This window comes from Strigops habroptila, chromosome 5 (genome assembly GCF_004027225.2).
Source record: "Strigops habroptila isolate Jane chromosome 5, bStrHab1.2.pri, whole genome shotgun sequence".
NCBI classification, from domain to species: Eukaryota; Metazoa; Chordata; class Aves; order Psittaciformes; family Psittacidae; genus Strigops; species Strigops habroptila.
In genome coordinates, this window is record NC_044281.2 from 39,985,509 (window position 1) to 40,004,098 (window position 18,590).

Consider the following 18,590-nt stretch of genomic DNA (forward strand, 5'->3'; position numbering starts at 1 on the left):
AGAAACTTTACTCTGCACTTTGGAATGAATTATTTGGGCCCTTGTCGTGGTTTGAGCCCAGCCGGTAACTCAGAACCACAGAGCCGCTCGCTCACTCCCCCCCTTCTTCCTGCCCCCGCTCCCGGAGGGATGGGGAGGAGAATCAGAAGAATGTAACTCCCACGGGTTGAGATAAGAGCAGTCCCGCAACTAAGGTATAATATAAAACCACTACTGCTACCACCAATGATAAAAATGATTAGTGAAATAACAAGGGGAGAGGATACAATTGCTCACCACCCGCCGACCGATACCCAGCCCGACCCGAGCAGTGATCTGGGCCTTCCACGTAACTCCCCCCGGTTTATATACTGGGCATGACGTGCTGTGGTATGGAATACCCCTTTGGCCAGTTTGGGTCAGGTGTCCTGTCTCTGTTTCCTCCCGGTTTCCCCTCCTCCCTGGCAGAGCATGAGACTGAGAAAGTCCTTGGTCAGAATAAACATTACTTAGCAACAACTAAAAACATCAGTGTTATCAGCGTTGTTCCCAGGCTGAAAGTTAAAAAACACAGCACGGCACAAACTACTAAGAAGGAGAAAAATGACTGCTATAGCTGAACCCAGGACAGCCCTTAATACAGGAGGTTACGTGATAAATATTTTGAACTAATTTAAATGTTCTGCAGCTAGTGATGTTCATGGATTTTCACTGTTTATGGACTTCAACAGAGATAATTTCTTTTAATATTTTGGTGTGAGGAAAACTGGGTAGTGTTAATTTTTCAGAAAAATGAAATCTTAGAGAAGTATTAATAAATACTGTGCATGCAAATCTGAGGCATCAGAGTGCAACATTTAGAGTAGTTAGTAATGCTTGACATTTTGAAAGTGAGTTGGAGTGTTTTACAGAGGAAATAACATATATCGTGGGTACTGTGAACTGACTAATAGAGCTGTTAGGCAAGACTTCTAACTGACAGGATGAGACAGGAAAAGAAAAAAGCATGTTATACATGTTGAATAGATGGCTGGACTTAATTAAGTACTACCTTTGTCTTCGTCGACATGGTTTTCATGCCTTTGTGCTGCAATTCAGTTTTTCAGTTGCAGAGCAACTCAAGGTATAAAACTTCCTTTTTCCTAGAAAGCTTTATGTAACTGTTCTTTTATTCCTGCTCCCCTCTTTACCAGCCCCCCACCTCCCTGCTTTGATGTGTCATTCTTTCTGTAGAAAATTTATTCTGGTTTGCTCTTGTTTCAGTGCTATTTGTTTGATGTGAGATTGGGTGGTGATTGCTCAATGAAGAAAAAACTCATAATCTTAAAGATAGGTGTATATGATGGGTCTCATCATCAACTTAAATTATTGTGCATTGCAGGTGCTTCTTCTGGTGTTGTCTGAAATCACTTCAGTGTCAGAGGCAGTTTTTCATTACAGATAATAAGGTTCAGACTTCTTAAACGTCATTCAAAACATAAAATACAAGGAGCCCTAGTCAGAAAACAGTATTTTTAGCATTGTCGTTATTATGAAAAATACATAAAAATGTAGATGCCAATATAAATTTCTCCCTTGTGTGTTTATTGTTTTTGCAGGCACTATCCTGGTTGACAATATGCTGATCAAAGGGACAGCAGGAGGGCCAGACCCCACCATTGAACTCTCCTTAAAGGACAATGTAGATTACTGGGTGATCCTCGATCCTATCAGACAGACATTATACCTAAATAGCACTGGCCGAATTCTGGACAGAGATGTAAGTCTGGGGTTTGCTGTATGTTTGGGGTTTTTATTCCCTGTAAACATTGATTTCTAAATTTGTGAGTGCTCATAGAAATACTGTAAACACAAGATCTGCTGGAGTATAGTAGCTGCATCTATCTGTTGTCCCAGACGGATGTGAACAGAGTTAATTTAATTCTTTATTAGGACTTCTTGGGAGCATGCAGAAACTTGGCTGTGTGTACAATTATTATATGTGCATGAGCACAACAGTAAAGGCCAAACAAATAGATGTGTGCGTTGGCAGAAATATATATATTGAACCAAACTTGACTTGTTTACTGAATTAAAAACACTTTTATTCTGGTTTGCTGCTTTTGTCTAGAAGAAGTGCTGGTTGCCTCATGTCCCGTGACACTTATTAAAAGCCTGCTTTATGTCTTGACAGATGTGAGAGAGAGCAAAGGAATTATGAATATTAAAATTCACTTATAAAGTTTGACATATTCAATTGAGAATATGCTAGTTTAGATTTTTTTTCTAAGTCAGAATAAAATTTGTGTGATATGCTTGTTCTGAATATTGTTAAAGAAATATTGCCAGGCTAAGTTTGATTTTTATAAAAAGAAAGATTAAAAGCACAAAATACAAGGAGTGTTCTTATCTATGCTAATTTCATTGAAGAGAAACACTTTAAAAATAGAGACATTTCATCACAGTGTTATAGAATTGCTGCAATTAATCAGAATCTGAAAGGAATATTGACTCAAAAGTGACTGTAATCAACATGGAAAGAGTGCTTTAAAGATCAGTTCTCCTTGGAGTGCATGAACATTTGTTTTGTATTAGCTCGATTGATTAATTTGTCTTCTCCATGTGTTTTGAGGTATATTCATAAGTACTAGAAACAAGATGCAAATTTTTCTTCATTTTCATTTTTCGTTTCAAATTGCTAATTGAATTCAGCTGTTCTTAATTTAGTTTTAATTCAGAGGCTGTTTTCATATGTGAAGCAAAGGTATGCAGCACAGAACATGGCAGAGGGGACATAGTGGCAAAAGAATTCTCAAAGCATCAGCAAAGAAGTCATCATTTCCTCAAGTGCCAAATGGCTGGCTGCCTTTGAGGAGGCAGACGTGCTGGAACATGTTTGGCTTCTCAGTTTTATTTTGAAGTCAGAGCAAAATGCAAGAGCCCCTAATGTGGGGTGAGGCTTGAGAACCACTCTTAAGAAATGCAGAGTCAAGTCTTCACCAGCCCACGCAAGTTGGCATATCCATATGGCAATAGGAAACAAAAGTAATTCCTGTTCTAAATTACAAAAGTAATTCCAGTGCTAATTCTTATTTCAATGCCCCTTTTAGTGACACTTTTCTATTTACAGGCTCATTCATTTGAGCTGCCTTATCCAAATCTAGATGCTTTACCAGAACAACCTTGTCAATTTATTTGATTTCTCTTACTAGTAACAGCCTGACTAAACTCACAAATACTTTATGTTATTATGAATACATATGGATGCTTTACAGTGACGTTCTTTGCAAGCAGACTCGGGTTGCAAGGAAACAAGTGGAGGGTGCACATTTTCTTAATCATATCTAGGTAATATTTGTGGTTTTACGTTATGTATAGGAAATATTGGTGTTTTTACATTGGTATTTAAGGGGCTATTTCCTCATTTTTTCCTATGAACTGTAACACTTCTTATCCCTAGTACTGTAGTGCTGGGAAAAAATACTCATTTGTGTTTAAGTGTAGTGGGATATGAAAAGAAAATCTGAGATTTAAGGTAAAAAAACAAACCACGTATAGAGTGATAAGGTGAAATTTATGTAATGGACCTATCTGAAGGCTGTTTCCAGCTTTCAGAACCAGAACTGTACTAACCAGTAAAATGCAAAATCAGTCAAGTGTGTGTTCTTTTTTTTTTTTCTTTTAATTAAAAAAAAAACCAAACCCAACCCCAAAACTATTTTTCTCATCTTTCAAGTTAAAACTATGCAAAACTTAGTAGTACCAATAACATTTGGGGTTTTATTAAGTTGAACCTTAAAATTCAGTTTTTTATTACTGAGCAAAAATTGTAGTCTGGTTCATAAATGGTGCATATACAATTGCATTCAATAGATTTGGATACTCTTCCCATTTTTCTCTCTGATTTGCCCACTTGTCAACTCCCTGCTGTTTCAGTTAGCCTGATCCATTCCTTTTTTATTACTTTTCTTGAAAGAAAATCTTATTAGATTCCATTGATTGATTTTACTAAGAATGACAGTATGTTTTCCAAACAAAATCAGGTAAAAAGAAAATTCCAGACTTTCCTTCCAAAACTTTAAGTACTTAGGAAGGATGAATAGTGATAAATTAGAACTGAAGGTAAAAGGAACTGCTAAAAAGTGTTGGGATAGTTTGTCCCAAGTACCATAAATTATTTGTTAAGTTATGCCATTATGTATTTACATTTATTGTCTAAAAATGCCTAGATTAAGTGTTTGTTTAAAGACCTGATTTTAAATCTAAACATTGATGCAGCAGAAGTGGTACAAATGTAAAAGTAATGTTGGTCCTGTACCCTGTCATATTTTATCAAAGGTGACAAACTATTTTTTAATATGTTCTTGTGACAAAGACCAAATATGTATTTTACACATCTATCTAATTACAACTAATTATGTTTTTCTTGGCCATTGCTAATAAATCTAGGTAAACTTATTAGCATTTGAAGTTTATTAAAAGTGGTCTAAAAGCTCTTGGATCTTTTGCAAAGAATGCCAGCTTGAAAAATAAATGGAGATTAGAATGTTTGAGGCTTAATTTAAGTTACGAATATTTTGTATGTTCAATCCCAATATTAATAAACTAAAGGTTATAATGTGTGGCATTTTCTAGGTATCTTTATAAAAATGTATTTTCACTTACAGCCTCCAATGTCCATTCAATCCATTGTGGTGCAAGTCCAGTGTGTTAACAAAAAGGTTGGCACCATTATCAACCATGAAGTACGGATTGTGGTGAGAGATAGGAACGATAACTCGCCTCAGTTCCAGCAGCAGCAATACTATGTGGCAGTAAATGAGGTCAGAACCACTTACCTTTTTTTTCTTTCTCTTTAGTGTGGGGTCATTGCTAAATACCAACTTTTGGTTCTTTCACTTCTCATTTGAAAACCCAGTACATTCAGTTGATTTAAAATCCCTAATATTTGTGTCGCTTCAGAAAAACACAGCACAAACAGTATGCTTCAGTTTTTAGCATGTTTGCTGTTCTTTCTTAATACAAAGACGAGCATGCCTTCCATCAAGCTGCTTGTAAGATTACAGAAGACACTAGAATCTGAATGAAATCTCCATAAGTGAAGCATTGTTTTCTGTTAAATTTACAAAATGTTTTGCTGCATTATGCAGTTATATCAACAAAGCTGGAAGTAAACCAAATGTATTTATGAAAAACAAATGTAAAGCAAATAGTTCAAAAGGTTTTATTAACCATATTGAAACTTGGCAAAGTGCAGTTTTGGTTTGTGCTGTTCCTCTTTATTAAATGATGTCTGTGAATGAAATTTTTTTGCTTTATTTTGTTTATGGAATAGAGTGCTGTAATACTAAGGAAGCAAGGATTTTCCATAATTGGAAAGAAGAGACCGAGTGAAAAATGCACCATTTAAAATAATTTATATTGAAAGATTTAGCAATGTTCCAAGTGCATTTGATCATTTATTTGCTTTATTATTGGGCAAAATACAGTGTTGCTTTTTCCACCAGTTGCAGTCCTGATTTAATTAGCTGCTTTGTTTCATTTTATCATTGTTATGTTTATAGCTTCTGACATGTCACCACTGTGCCCTTCAGCAGTACCCAGTGGGTTAATGCTCTCATTAATTAACAACAACAAAAAAAAGTTCATAAAGCTTCTCAGACTTTCTCAAAGGTTTTAGCGAGTCATTACATTTTTAATTATAGTTTATTCTGCTAGTAATTGGCACTGCCTCTAGTGAATTTAACTACAGGAATGCACTGGAATAAGGGGTTTGTGGTTATTTTTTGATTACCTCTGGTCTTTGGGTATAGTTCGCTTGTAAACTAGAAAGTATAGAAATTTCTCTGACATAAGTAACATAAAGCAAATCAAAGTACAAGTAGACTTTATTATTTACAGCTACCATACATACGAGCATCACAACTTATTTTTTTTCTAACCAGGAAATTTTGTCCATGTCAATTTGAGTACTTACTTGTTCAGGTGCTTTACAAGGTTGTACTTGACAGTTTGTCCTATCAGCTGCCATGACTTTCTCTGGTGGTCCTGTGTGGGATGAAGAACATACGCACTGTGGCTTTATAACCGTACTACAGTCCCTGGTGCTTGCACAAAACATTACGTAGACTTTCTACACGTACTATTTAACCCATCTGCATATACACAGTAAGTCCTGTTCTAACCGGTGTGGCAGTTGTGTGCTCTGTCATGCTGGTTAGATCTCCCCAAAAGCATTGTGCTTCTGCCATAAGGAGATCCTGGGCAAATATGTCCCAGGCTCGCAATTACCCCAAAATGTTTTTTTAGGGAGTAAAGCCTAGGGCTATGATTTTCACAAATAGCCAAAACTATTATATAATTACTGGCATCTGTAATATGAGACAAATAACTGTAGCTAGATTTTACTTTATTAGGTAGTTTTTCCATTTCAGAAATGTCAAGGGGTAAAAATATATTTTTGAGAAATAGAATGTTTTTTTTATGTCAAGTGTTCTTTATATTTCAACTGTCCACAACATACTAAAATTAATTGTAAGAGAAGCTGAGGATAATTATAATACCAACATAAATGCTAGTTTCACACAATTGTTTTCCATTTGCACATAAAAAGACATAGTTTAAAATTAAACCCATATTTTTCCAGAAGGCTTAGAATGAGATGGATTTGGTAGGGTAGTGTCTGTTTTGGTTTACACTAAATGGTATCTCAATTTTTATAGTTGATTGATTGATTAGAAAAGGAGGTCATCTGCACTGGGTTAGACTAAAAGCTAAATGAGTTGGACTAAAATACAGTGTATTTTCTCTCTCAGTGGCCCTTGCACATGCTCAAAGAAGAGCATAAGGACTGGGAAACATGAAGTGATGCTTTCCTAACGAGCTCCACCGAAGCTTCAGTCACTTGCAGTTGTAAAATATATTAGACCACAGGCAGTGTATGTAATAGTTCTTGACGAGTATTTTTCTTTCCCATTTGCTTGTGAACATTTATATATTAAAATTCTTATTACAAGAAGTATTGACTAATCTGTATCAGACTCTTCCATGTTGTCACAGGCATCTGTCACAGCATCAGATGTTGCATGGGTGTAAATTCAGAAATACCGTGGTGGCATTTACTTGATTTGCAAAGCCACCCTTCAGTTTTAGGAGTAGAGAATTTTATCATTAACACCTATTTCTGATGCCTAGGTATTTCCTAGTGGTAATACTCCCTTCAGTCTCTCTTCTACCTCTAGGTTCCTCCTCAAGTGCCTGAACAAGAATAAAGCAAATTCCATGCCTTAAGGCAAGCTCCCACATCCTTCAAAATATATGCATTCATTAGTCTGGTAACTATGTGGTTTCTCATATGAAAAAGAGGTCCTTCCTTTCCTTCCCTGCGCAAGGTGTTGCATAGCCTTTTTCATCATGTCTTGTCTCATTTCTGCCTGAGATGAGAAATACCATAATTTCTCACTCTACTGCTTCAAATATCTTCATCTGGATCCTAAAAATCCTAAGAAATCTCTCTATATAGGTAGCTTCTCTAGCATTTGGATCTATTCTGCATATTGTCAAACAACCCTTAGGGATTTAAATATTTTCTTCTGTTATTCACATACTTCTACATGTAGAAGACCCCTGGGTGAGGTGATCCAATTAAAACGTGCAGAGACCTTAATGTTTCCCTCCAGTGCACGTGTGCTTTGAAAATGTGTCTTTTGCATTTAAGTGCTATTATTGCATGTTTATTGAAGAAATATTTTTTTCAGGAGGATCTTAATTATTCTGTTAAAGGTATGGGCTCGTCATATGTAGCTGCAGTTAATGGTGATGGAGCTTATAATAATATTTGTTCGATTTGGTGTCTTTGAGTGGCACTTCTAGTATTCATAGAAAGTTATGGTTAAAATTTGTTTTAAAGTTTAGCTTCTTAGTTTAAAGTCTAAAATAGAGTGTCTGTTTTCCTAAAATAACTGTGCTTTTTAAACGAAATATTATTATCTAAGCATTTATAAATGAAATAGCTAATTTGAGTTAATAGGGGAAAAAAAACCCTGATGGGATTGGGGAGCAAGCAAAAGAAACACCCTACATGTATATGTGTGTACATATGTATTTATGTGCACACTTGTGTGTATTCAAGTATATGTATAAAAAGTCTTCATTCTTCCTGGTCCTCAATAGTCATAGCAGGAGGCTAATGCAGACACAAGATAGCCATCTGCTTAAAATTAACTGGCAGTTTGTGCATTAGCTACAGTCAAGAAAGTGACATTGTAATTAAATTATTTACTTTTTATAATTGGATTATGAAACAGATTTGGGGCATAATTCAGAAAACACCTAAGTAGTGCTGTTCTGATATCTGAAATGACTAAGCTGATCATCACTATTGTGCTGCTGCTGTCATGCATTGCATGCCACAGAATCTGTGCAAGCACTAAGACAGAAATGGGCTCTAATCCTTCATGTCACATCTGGCCCAGTGCCACTGCTCTGTTAAGAGTGTGGGGTTTTAGGTTTTGTTTCTAGTTTTGTCTTCTTTTTTTTCCTTTCCTCTTGCTTCTTGGGCATCCATGTTTGTGAGGCTGGGACCACTGTCTTTAGTACATAACAGGCTCTAGCATTATCAAGAGCTTAGTGCAACACTAGTGCAAAAAGCCCATTACAAGGGTGCTACCATTTAGGAGCAAGTTTCCTTTTTCCCTTTCTAATGCTTTTTCAAAACAAAGAATGTGAGTGTCTCAGACAGAAGCAAATCCAACTGCTATTCACAGCATTATGAATCTCCTCATAAAAGTGAGTTAAGATATCAACCTTAACATTTTTATGATAATTAAAAAGACTCTGTGGGCTTATTTCCTTTCCTTTGTTTTGTGTTTTATATATTTTTATGAAAATGTCACATTGTATTTATTTAGAAAAAAATTTTGACAAAATTGCAATACTCTGGGGCTAAATTTGACCATGCATATTAGTAACTTAGAGATATGAGTTACTTCAGTATGTTGAAACAAAGTTCTATAGTCAGGTTGAAATTCAGAAGAATTATGCAACTCAGTTAACACTCTACAAATGAATCTATAGTATTGCCAAAAGGGTTTTAAAGACATGTAACGTAATACAGTGACTAGAAAATGAAATCTTATACTGCTGAGGCACAATTGTGGTTGTCTGTGTTTTGTGTTAAACACAATTTTATCTTCACAAATTTTGTCTCAGCTAAATACAACTCTAATTCTGCATTGCCAGGGGTTTATAAGACTGACTTTTTCTGTACTAGTTTTTCACATGAGCCTTGGTGAACTCAGGCACTTTTCATAACAGGTTTTTTTTGAAATGGTAGCGGAGTTACTAGAATACTGTTTGAAGTCAGTATTACTTTCTTAAACATGCATAACCTTATAACTGCTTGTAAACCAAAATTTTAGACTTGCTTTGGTTTTTGGGTTTTGGGTTGTTTTTTTCCCCCTTAAGTTGGCAGAGATGGGAATCCTTTGCAAAATGAGTGTTTCTTGAACTTCAGTTGTCTTAAAACTTTGGCTTTGGGCTATTGAGAATTATAACGTGCTGTATTTTCATTTCTTCTGGTGTAACTATTCATATTTTTTTCCTTGTGGTATTGAAGTAATTAATCTTTGCAGGTAGACATCATCAAAAGAATATTAGCTCAGAATGATTAACTGTAAATCATACTTTGCTCTCCTGTTCGGGGCCACTGTGAAAAATTACTCATTTTTAACTTTGTAAATAGGCAATAATAAGAAAAATTATTTTCAAAATGTTTTATGGAACTGTTGAACATTTGTATCTGCATCTAGAGTTCTAATAGACATAGATCATGTTGAAGGAAATGTTTAAGCTTTTCAGCTGTTGACTGTGAAAGAATAAGACTTATTGTGTGCATTTCCTCTCCATTTGTTTAATTGCATTCTTTTGAAATCTTACTTGTTTCTTGTCATCATGGTTCTTTTTCACCATATTGAATTCCTGCAAAGATTATTATCCTCAGACTGTCATTAACAACCTCAGAATTTTTTCTTTACAATTCCTAACATTATATCTTGCATAAGGTAAGGCAGTGAGCATGGTCCAACAGTTTACTACATAACTTCAGTTCCTTTCTGTAAGAGATACTAAAGTTTAATATGGAGAAATCAAAATTCCTCTCCAGGTATTCTCTGAAGTAGGCATGCCTAGTGGGAAGGAGATAAGTGAGGCTATATAGATAGTTCAAGCAACACTTTCTGGAGCCATTTTGAGGTCCTTCTGAAGGGTAGAAAGGTAAAGGAGCGGGGAACCGCTCCATAGACATGTTTCCAGCTCCCTCATCTCCCAGAAGACTTGGCGGTGGAAGATTTTTCAGAGAATGAACTGAGTTGAAAACTGTGGGGAAAACAGGTGCTGTGTAGAATCTCTCTGCTACAGATTGACATAGCAATAGTGTGGAGTAGTTTGAGCTCTAGATAAGTCTTTACTGCCTGGAGAATGTGTGTATCTACTAAAAAATTAATTTGATAACTGGTTTCAGAAATTATGTATATCTTCTTATACTATATAATACAAAACTATCTCGATATTCTGCTTTTTGTCAATGGCAAAAATTGATTAGTCAGTTTCTTCTGCTTGCATATGCATTTATTCAGATGGCATGCCCATTTTATGTCTGTGAGATCAAACCCAGGCTTTCAGCCTGCTCTTTTAGCTTTTGGATATGTGTTTCAGATACCTCCATAATAATCACTAAAAAAATACGCCTTTCATTTCCGTGTTACCTGTCTTTCTTCATAGGAATGCAGTTCTTCATGGGCTGTTCACATAATAAGTAATCCTTATTTAAATAAGAACAGTGGGATTATTCATGTTGATAAACAATATATATACCTTTATAATCTATATACAGTCACATTTTATGAGGTGAACTGAGTTCTAACAATGAAGTGAATGGTGACAGCAGTCTGTTAGAAAGCCCTCACAAATTGTGGGTAAAACTGATACTGCTAGTTAATGGTAAATCATTGCAATGTTGAGATCCCAGTGTGAAAATATTGTGTAGCTTTGAATGCTGAGTTCCTCTCTCAGATGATTAAAGGTAGAGTTTAAGACATTTAGTTAAAAGCTCATCTGAGTTTTTCCAGAGGTTTTTCCAGAGTAATGTGACATCTTGGGCAGGCTGGAAAGTTGAATGAAATGAGGGAGTGGTGGGGGATTATTTTGGTGTCCTTTCTGACATCATTTATATTCCATAAAGAAAAATGTAGATAAAATAGAAACCTGTGTATTAAGTTCATGAAGGTCTGCACATCTGCAGTCAGTTATTTTGGTTGTAATACACTAAATCCAAGACTTTAGCTTTTGACTTTTTACTGTAAAAACATGCAATTGTAATTCTGGTGTTTACTGCTATTTCATTTTTACAACTGTCTCCTTTGTTATCACTTAATGATGTGCTTTACAGTGGTGGAGTCTTTTTATGTTAGTCATCATTTATCTACACCCAGTCAAGACCCTGATACAGCAGCTCTTGAAGAAATAGAGCAAATAACTGTTGCCAAGCAGAGCTGCTGGCTGAATCCAATGGAAACCAAGCATTTATGTGCTTATGAAAAGCAACACTGCCTTTGGCATCCTTCAGCTGTGAGTACTTGTATAAGTCCAGCTCTTCCTCTGCCTCTTGGCAGCTGTGGAGGTAGCTAGTTAGGGCAGTCTCATCCTCTGGGACATTGCGCTGGAGCTCTGCCCTCTCCCTTTGCGGGACATGGTGTTACATTATCCAGCTAGCAGGAGCAGCACAAACACCTCCTTGGGTGTCTGTTAGTTCTTGGGCTGTTCTGATGTGACAGAATCTTTTTAATAGAGATTTGTTGTTTGATTTCCAGCAGTAACTTTTTCCTTCCGTGAGAGCATGCTGGTGTTATGGCCGCCTGCAAGGTGTTGAGCAGGGAGCTCAACACTCTGTTGCAGCGAGTGCTGAGAAACCTGTGGGCAGCCTAACAGAGTGGCGTAGTTAATGAGGATGATGTTTGACAGCGTGTTCCCAGCCCACTTTCTGGCCTGCTACACATGTGGTGTCTTCAAAGCTGCTCCTCTCTGGGAGCACTAAGACTTTTTTGTTTTGACAGCAGCAGCGTGGTGGATTTTCATCATGCGCCAACCCCTGACAAGCCTGCATGGTGCCTGGGACTTTCCACTAATGAGACTGTATCATTTAACCAATGATTAATTGGCTAAACTGTTTTATTTAGTGTTCTACTGGGTGTCTGTGCCCAGGCTGGGGCTGGAGAGTCTCTGTGAGGAGAGGCTATGGCTGCCCTGGGCTGGGCACAGCCAGTTCTGGCCAGTTCCAGCCAGTTCCAACTGCCCCAGCACAAGGTACAGCCCAGCTCTTCAGCCAGGCCTGTGGTGCCTCAGGGAAATGGATTTAAGAAAGGGAAAAAATACTGTACAGCAATGAGGAGTGAGGAAAAAGTTGCGAGAAGGAGGGGAATTGGGAGTGAAGGAGTGAAGCTGGGCCTTGGGAAAATAGCTGGATGGGGAAGATGGTGTTTTGTCTTTGTTTGTCAGCATCCAAACGCAATTTCAATTGGCAGTACGTTAAATTCATTTTCCCTAAGTTGAGTCTGTTTTGCCTGGGAAGGTGGTGGGTGAGTAATCTCCCTGTCTTGACTCTTGAGCATATTCATCTGATTTTCCTTCCCTGTGCTGCTATGGAGAGGGGTGAGAGGGCACCTGGATAAGTGTCTGGCAGCTGGCCAAGGGCAGTCCATCATTAGTGGGGGAAAAAACCCCTACAAATCCTCCTCTAAATTTTCCAAATTGGTTTTCCGGTTGTTTTGGTCTTCTACTCCATATAAAAACATGAGAAAGCCCCTTCTCCCCTACACATGCACTTTGTCATAAACCAGTAAGTTACTTTCCTTGGTTTATGACAGTTGACTCTGATTTTATACTGTCAGGCAAGGCTCGTGTTTCTGAGATTATTTCTCTCCTGAATTCTTGAAAGGCTGCTGCTGTGCAAGAGGTACAAATGCAGACACTCTCTGTGAGGTAATTATCTTGCAATTTTTAGGGAACAGCCAACTTTATACACCCACATGTGACACTTCTGTCTATACTGATAGTAAGCAAGTCAAGTTCATAGCAAAACATAAGCATGCATACTTATCGTGGCATAAGTATAGATAATGTGAATAAGTATTATAAATTAAGCCCCACCTGTTATATCATAAGAAAAGCTTCAAAGGATTTGGTGTTCTCAGGCCTGAAAATATTTCTCAGAGAACTCTGTCAGCCATTAAACTCTTAAAGTAATTAGTAGTTTTATAAATAAAGCAAGGCAAGGAACTATGACTATGGGAAGAAATGAGCGGTTAATTATTTGCTTTATGGTGTGAACTACAAAATATAACAGTGAAATAGCATCCACATTTGCAACAAATGTTTGAATGACGCTTTGTCCTTTGCCACCTTTTTACAGTGTTTCAAACCTTTTTAGACCCTATAGGTTTAATGATGTGCAACGATGTAAAATTTGGAGTAAAAAAGAGGGGTCAATGGGTCTCTGAATTCAAAGGGCCAAAAATATGGGCGTGATGAGGACAGCAGCAGGAAGCATGACTAGAAGCAATGTCTATATTGAATCCAGAACTGTTTGTTCATTTGTTTTTCTTTTTCAGCTTGATTACTCACAAAGTTTTCTGAATATTAAAATTCAGAAGTGATGACTCCCAGGAAGTCAGTTGGACTTCTGTACATGGTCTCAAAGGGTCTTGATTTCATGCTATTTATCTACGCTAGGATAATTATAAATTGATTCATTTTCAAAATATAATTTTATGAGTATTCAGTTGCTGCCAACAAAATATTGGAGAAACAGCATCACCCTCATGTTTGTGTAAAGCCATAAAGTTCTCTTGGTGTCTGTGTTTAGATGCAATAAGATTTATCTGGCGCTATTCACACTGTCACTAAGACACTGTTAAATAAATTCTGTTTACTTTTGCAGCTCATCTTTATTTTCTTTCCTGAGTCTGAAGAGCTAGCTTTTATTTCATTATTATTTATTTCATTAATAATTTCAGTTATAAGACTTTTTTTTTTTTTTTTCCTTCTTTTTAATGCAAATAGGGTTCTGTCCTGATGCAGACAATCTGTGGAATAAAAATGGAAATTGTTTTCACTCTCCATGTGATGCTTGGCATCAGTTAAAGTAGAGTCTGAATACATTGTGTCTAAATAGTTTCTGGCACATGGGGCTCCAGACCAAACAAAGGGGAGAAGAGAATGTTAACCTTGCATTATAGACCAGAGCTATTGTGGGGGTGAAGACTTTGCAAACAGTTCTTTAATTGTTTCTTGTATTCCTTAAGGTTTTAATGGGTATCTGTCTGTCTCTGTTCTTGCAGCTAACTCCCGTTGGAACAACCATTTTTACAGGATTTTCTGGAAACAATGGTGCTACTGACATTGATGATGGTCCAAATGGCCAGATAGAATATGTCATCCAGTACAATCCTAATGACAAGGTAAATGCATTTAACCTTTTTTTTTTTTTTTTTGTTCAGAGGTTTGTGTGTGTGTATATATGTTATATATGTATACATATACACACACAGAGCAAATGAACAAGAGGTTGCTAATGGATTTCATAAACGCTTTTCTTCATGATGTAGAATATACTGTCTGCCTATGAGCCTTGCTTACTCTGTAAACACAGGTGAATTTATCTTCCCTTTCATTGTCATGCTGTTAGCAGCTGGGTTACTTCAGTATCAATCATTAATAATCCCATCTTCTCAAGCGTTTGCACACTTAATCTTGGTTTTGGCATGCTTTTTCAGTCCATGATAGGTAGTTGTATTTACTCCTACACATTTACACCTAATAGGTTCACAGCTAAGAAATATTCATAGGCATAGCTAAGTTACTCTCAGAAGAGACATTCTGACTTTTCTCATGGAGTCATTTATATTGAAAGATCACTGTTTTTTAAAAAAGAGAGTTATATATTATTAAAGTAAAACACTAGTGATCTCTACATATTTGCAAACACATACTTTTAGAGACAAAAATCTTAAAGCATTAAACTAAATTCTCTTCAGGGTCAGATGTGTGAATTAGTCTATTATAAAAAGGTTCTGTGCATACGTGATTCGTGTAAAGTGTCCATATGCATTTCTGCAGGAAATTCGAAGTAATTTAGCAATCCTTTTTTTACAAGCCAGACTCTATTTTGCCACAGGCTAAGGATGCAGGTACTGTGGATCAGGAGGTGTGAGAATTTGTTAAGCAGGCTAACATGATCTTTTTTATTCATCCCAAAGATGACACAGATGATAAAAGTGTGTGGGGTGGAAATATAATATATAGATTTAGTAACCTCTCATTGACATTCCCTACTTAAAGGGAATTTGAGCACGAATGGTTTTGTGGGAAAACAGCAGTCTAATTTTCAGTTTAATTAGAAGAGTAGGCACACAAGTTCTGGTTCAACTTGTGCCATTTTAGCTGTACATCTCAAAGATGTCGGTTCTATTTTCATTGAAGTCAGCAAGAGTTTAAATATCTACTGAATTACAATTAGTAATTGTACTTTGTAGGAGGTAGAATAGGTACTTTTGTAGACTAGGGACAGAACTGAAGAATAATTCAGTGTAAACTAATGATATATAAACCCTGCTTTTTTACTTTTCACTGTGGTAATTGTTGATTTTTGCATAGCTACGTGCTGAGGCATAGTGTTTACTTACTGTATCTACATATTTTGAGGTAAGAGATGGTTTCTTGAAAAACTTTGCAGCACCTTAAGCCATGATCTTTTCTGGGGAACATTGTTTTGCAAAGAGGCTATGTCTTTTTGACAAAAGTGTGATTGTGATGTTAGGATTTGAGGAGATAGCAAATTTCTGACTTCTGAAAGAAGACTTCAAACTTCTGACAATGTTGTATGTATTTGGAATTATTTCATTTTTTAAATGTTTGCAGTCATTTCTTAGAGATTAACTTGATCGCGCAGACTTGAGCAGTCTCTTTAGTTATGGCACTTAGTGAGACTACTTAAATGAGTAAAATTCCTAGCAAACGATATGCAGGTTCATCATATTACATTCTCAGCTGTTCTTTGTGCTGATGATACGTAGGACTGAAGAGTTTCCTAAAATTTATAGACAAAGTTAAAGGTTTCCTATGGCAATAGTAAATACTAAAGGGTTATGCTAACACGATCTTTCAACTGTTTGCATGACAGAAGTGTTATAAATAAATGCTGTTCCACTACCACAAATTCTTGAAAAATACACACAAGGCAAGAAGGAGTGAAAGGAATGGACAAGCCATTTCAGATTCACAAAACCAAATCAAACCAAACCCAAGCTTTAATTTTTCTCTCTGCTCTTTTTTTCTTGCCCTTAACTTATAGTACTTAACAAAACCAGCTCAAATAATTTCTTCTCTTTCAATAAAGATTATGAAAAATATTGCTACTGAGAAAACACCTCTTCCAGAAAATATTTTTCCTGGAAAACTTTAGAAAAGTGAAAGTGTTTTGAAAAAATTAAATATTTTATCATGCATTGAATATGTTGGTATAATGAACACACACACACACACACAAATATTATTTCTGTTAAAATGTATTGCACAACAGTGAAATACAAGAGCTGCTTTGTATGTAATTTACTATTAAGTCATAGCATTATATTGCTCAAAAGCGTGCTGGGAAATTATTCTAAAAAGCATCTCCCACAACCACATTAGTCTCAAATTCAGCAGAGAGGTTTGTCTAACCACTGAGGACATTACAGCATGCTGAAGTGGTTTGGTCTGGTGTTTTGCCACAGGAAGAGTTAAAAAGCTTCATCTCTTACTCGGTGAAACTTGCTTGTTCTTGCTTTCCCAGTGACTGTGAAGAACAGTGAGGGATTTCCCTGGTTGGAACTTCTTTGGAGTAGTTAGTTGTTTTATTGCATCTTTGCCTTACTACTTTCATATTTCAGATTAAGTAAATCTGATTCTTTCATCTATAGATAGCCCTTATGTACATAACGTTGCTTTACCTAGTGATGTGTTTTGTGCATGTGCTTGACAGAGGTGACTTCTCATCATTGTAAGCTACTTCATCTCAGCTGTCAGCTTGCAAGAAAGTTACTGCACAATATCTGCTACAAGGGGATTTTCTTCCTTAACCTGGCAAACAATTATACCAGGCTCAAAAATGAAGTGCACAGCTTAGTGCAAAATATCTCTATTTTTTCTACTTATGGTATCCTCCTGTATTGTGTGATGAAGGTGCCCACAATGTTGTTTGACACCAGTGACATAGTCTCCAGTTATTTGGCAGTCTCTGATGCAATTCCCAATGCTGTTTTCCTGCACACCACAAACATCTGCAACATGAAGAATTTAACAATCATTATCATTTATTTGCTGAAAAACAAATTGTGATTTTAGCAGATGTTTCAACTTTTAGAGAAAAAAGGCCTTGTTGTGTTATCTAAGGAAAGAATATTACTGTTTGCATCTTCAGTGTTTCTGTGGAGATACTGTGGAATATTGTGTATCTATTACCTGTTCAACATACTTTAACTATATTTCACATAGGTAGATTGAAGCATGTAAAGATATATATATATTTTTAAATGTAATTAATTTAATAATAGAACTGGAGCTAGGTCACATGTCAGAAACCTGTGTCTGTGCCTGTAGTCCTCTCCCAAATGGGTCATTAGTCGAAGTGAATCCTTTAAAGGTGTGTGCACCCCAGTAGTACCCTCCTGCCATTCAGTGCCACAGCCTTGTAATCTCAATCTGTTTAAGCAACTCTGCAGGACAAATTGAATTTCACCAGATTTACCCTGAAATCTGAACTTACTAGTGTATGAATGTGCACATAACTGCTGCTATGAACTGGCACCTAAGTGTGTAGTGTTGATGTTCCCTGCATATTTACTACTTCATTGCCCTCATGAAAGCTGGAATAAAGAGAAGATAAATACAATGATGTGGATTTCTTAACCTCTAATACTTGATACTTCCTACAATAGCGAGAAAAAAAATAGATGATGGCAAGCTGAACTGTAGAAACTGAAGACCTGAATTCTCATGTGAGAAATGGAGAAAGCTTTTCTGAACACACCAGTGCAAATGCAGCATGGCAAATCTGCAAGAAACAGGGTAGCTAGTTCTTCAGTTTGTGGTTGGAATTAATAATGTATATGCAAAGAATCAGAGAGAATTATGTTATGTTACAGATTATTTATTGTGGGGTGTTGTGGTTTAAGCCCAGTTGATAACTCAGAACCATGCAGCCACTCGCTTACACCCCTCTTTCTTCCTCCCTGCTCCTGGTGGGATGGGGAGGAGAATCAAAAGAATGTAAACCCTGTGGGTTGAGATAAGAACGGTCCAATAACTGAAGTATAATACAAAACTACTCCTCCTAATGATAAGAGAAATAACAAGGGGAGAGAATATAAAACTAAAAAGGGGAGGGGAAAGAAAACAATAAACAAGTGATGTCCAATACAGTTGCTCACCACCCGCTGACCGATACCCAGCCTGACCCAAGCAGCGATCTGGGCCTTACAGGTAACTCCCCCTGGTTTATATACTGGGCATGACCTGCTCTGGTATGGAATACCCCTTTG

The 18,590-nt window shown here is 36.6% G+C and overlaps 1 protein-coding gene across 12 annotated transcripts in view; it reads left to right on the forward strand.

The window, feature by feature from the left end:
- Window positions 1–18,590, forward strand: part of PCDH15 (protocadherin related 15) — an 805,351-nt gene that overhangs the window by 518,825 nt on the left and 267,936 nt on the right. For all 12 annotated transcript variants that reach the window (XM_030486584.1, XM_030486585.2, XM_032919940.1 and 9 more), the window contains 3 exons: window positions 1,578–1,738; window positions 4,626–4,781; window positions 14,352–14,471. In XM_030486584.1, coding sequence (XP_030342444.1) covers window positions 1,578–1,738; window positions 4,626–4,781; window positions 14,352–14,471 — 437 coding nt within the window. The remainder of the gene's footprint in view (window positions 1–1,577; window positions 1,739–4,625; window positions 4,782–14,351; window positions 14,472–18,590) is intronic.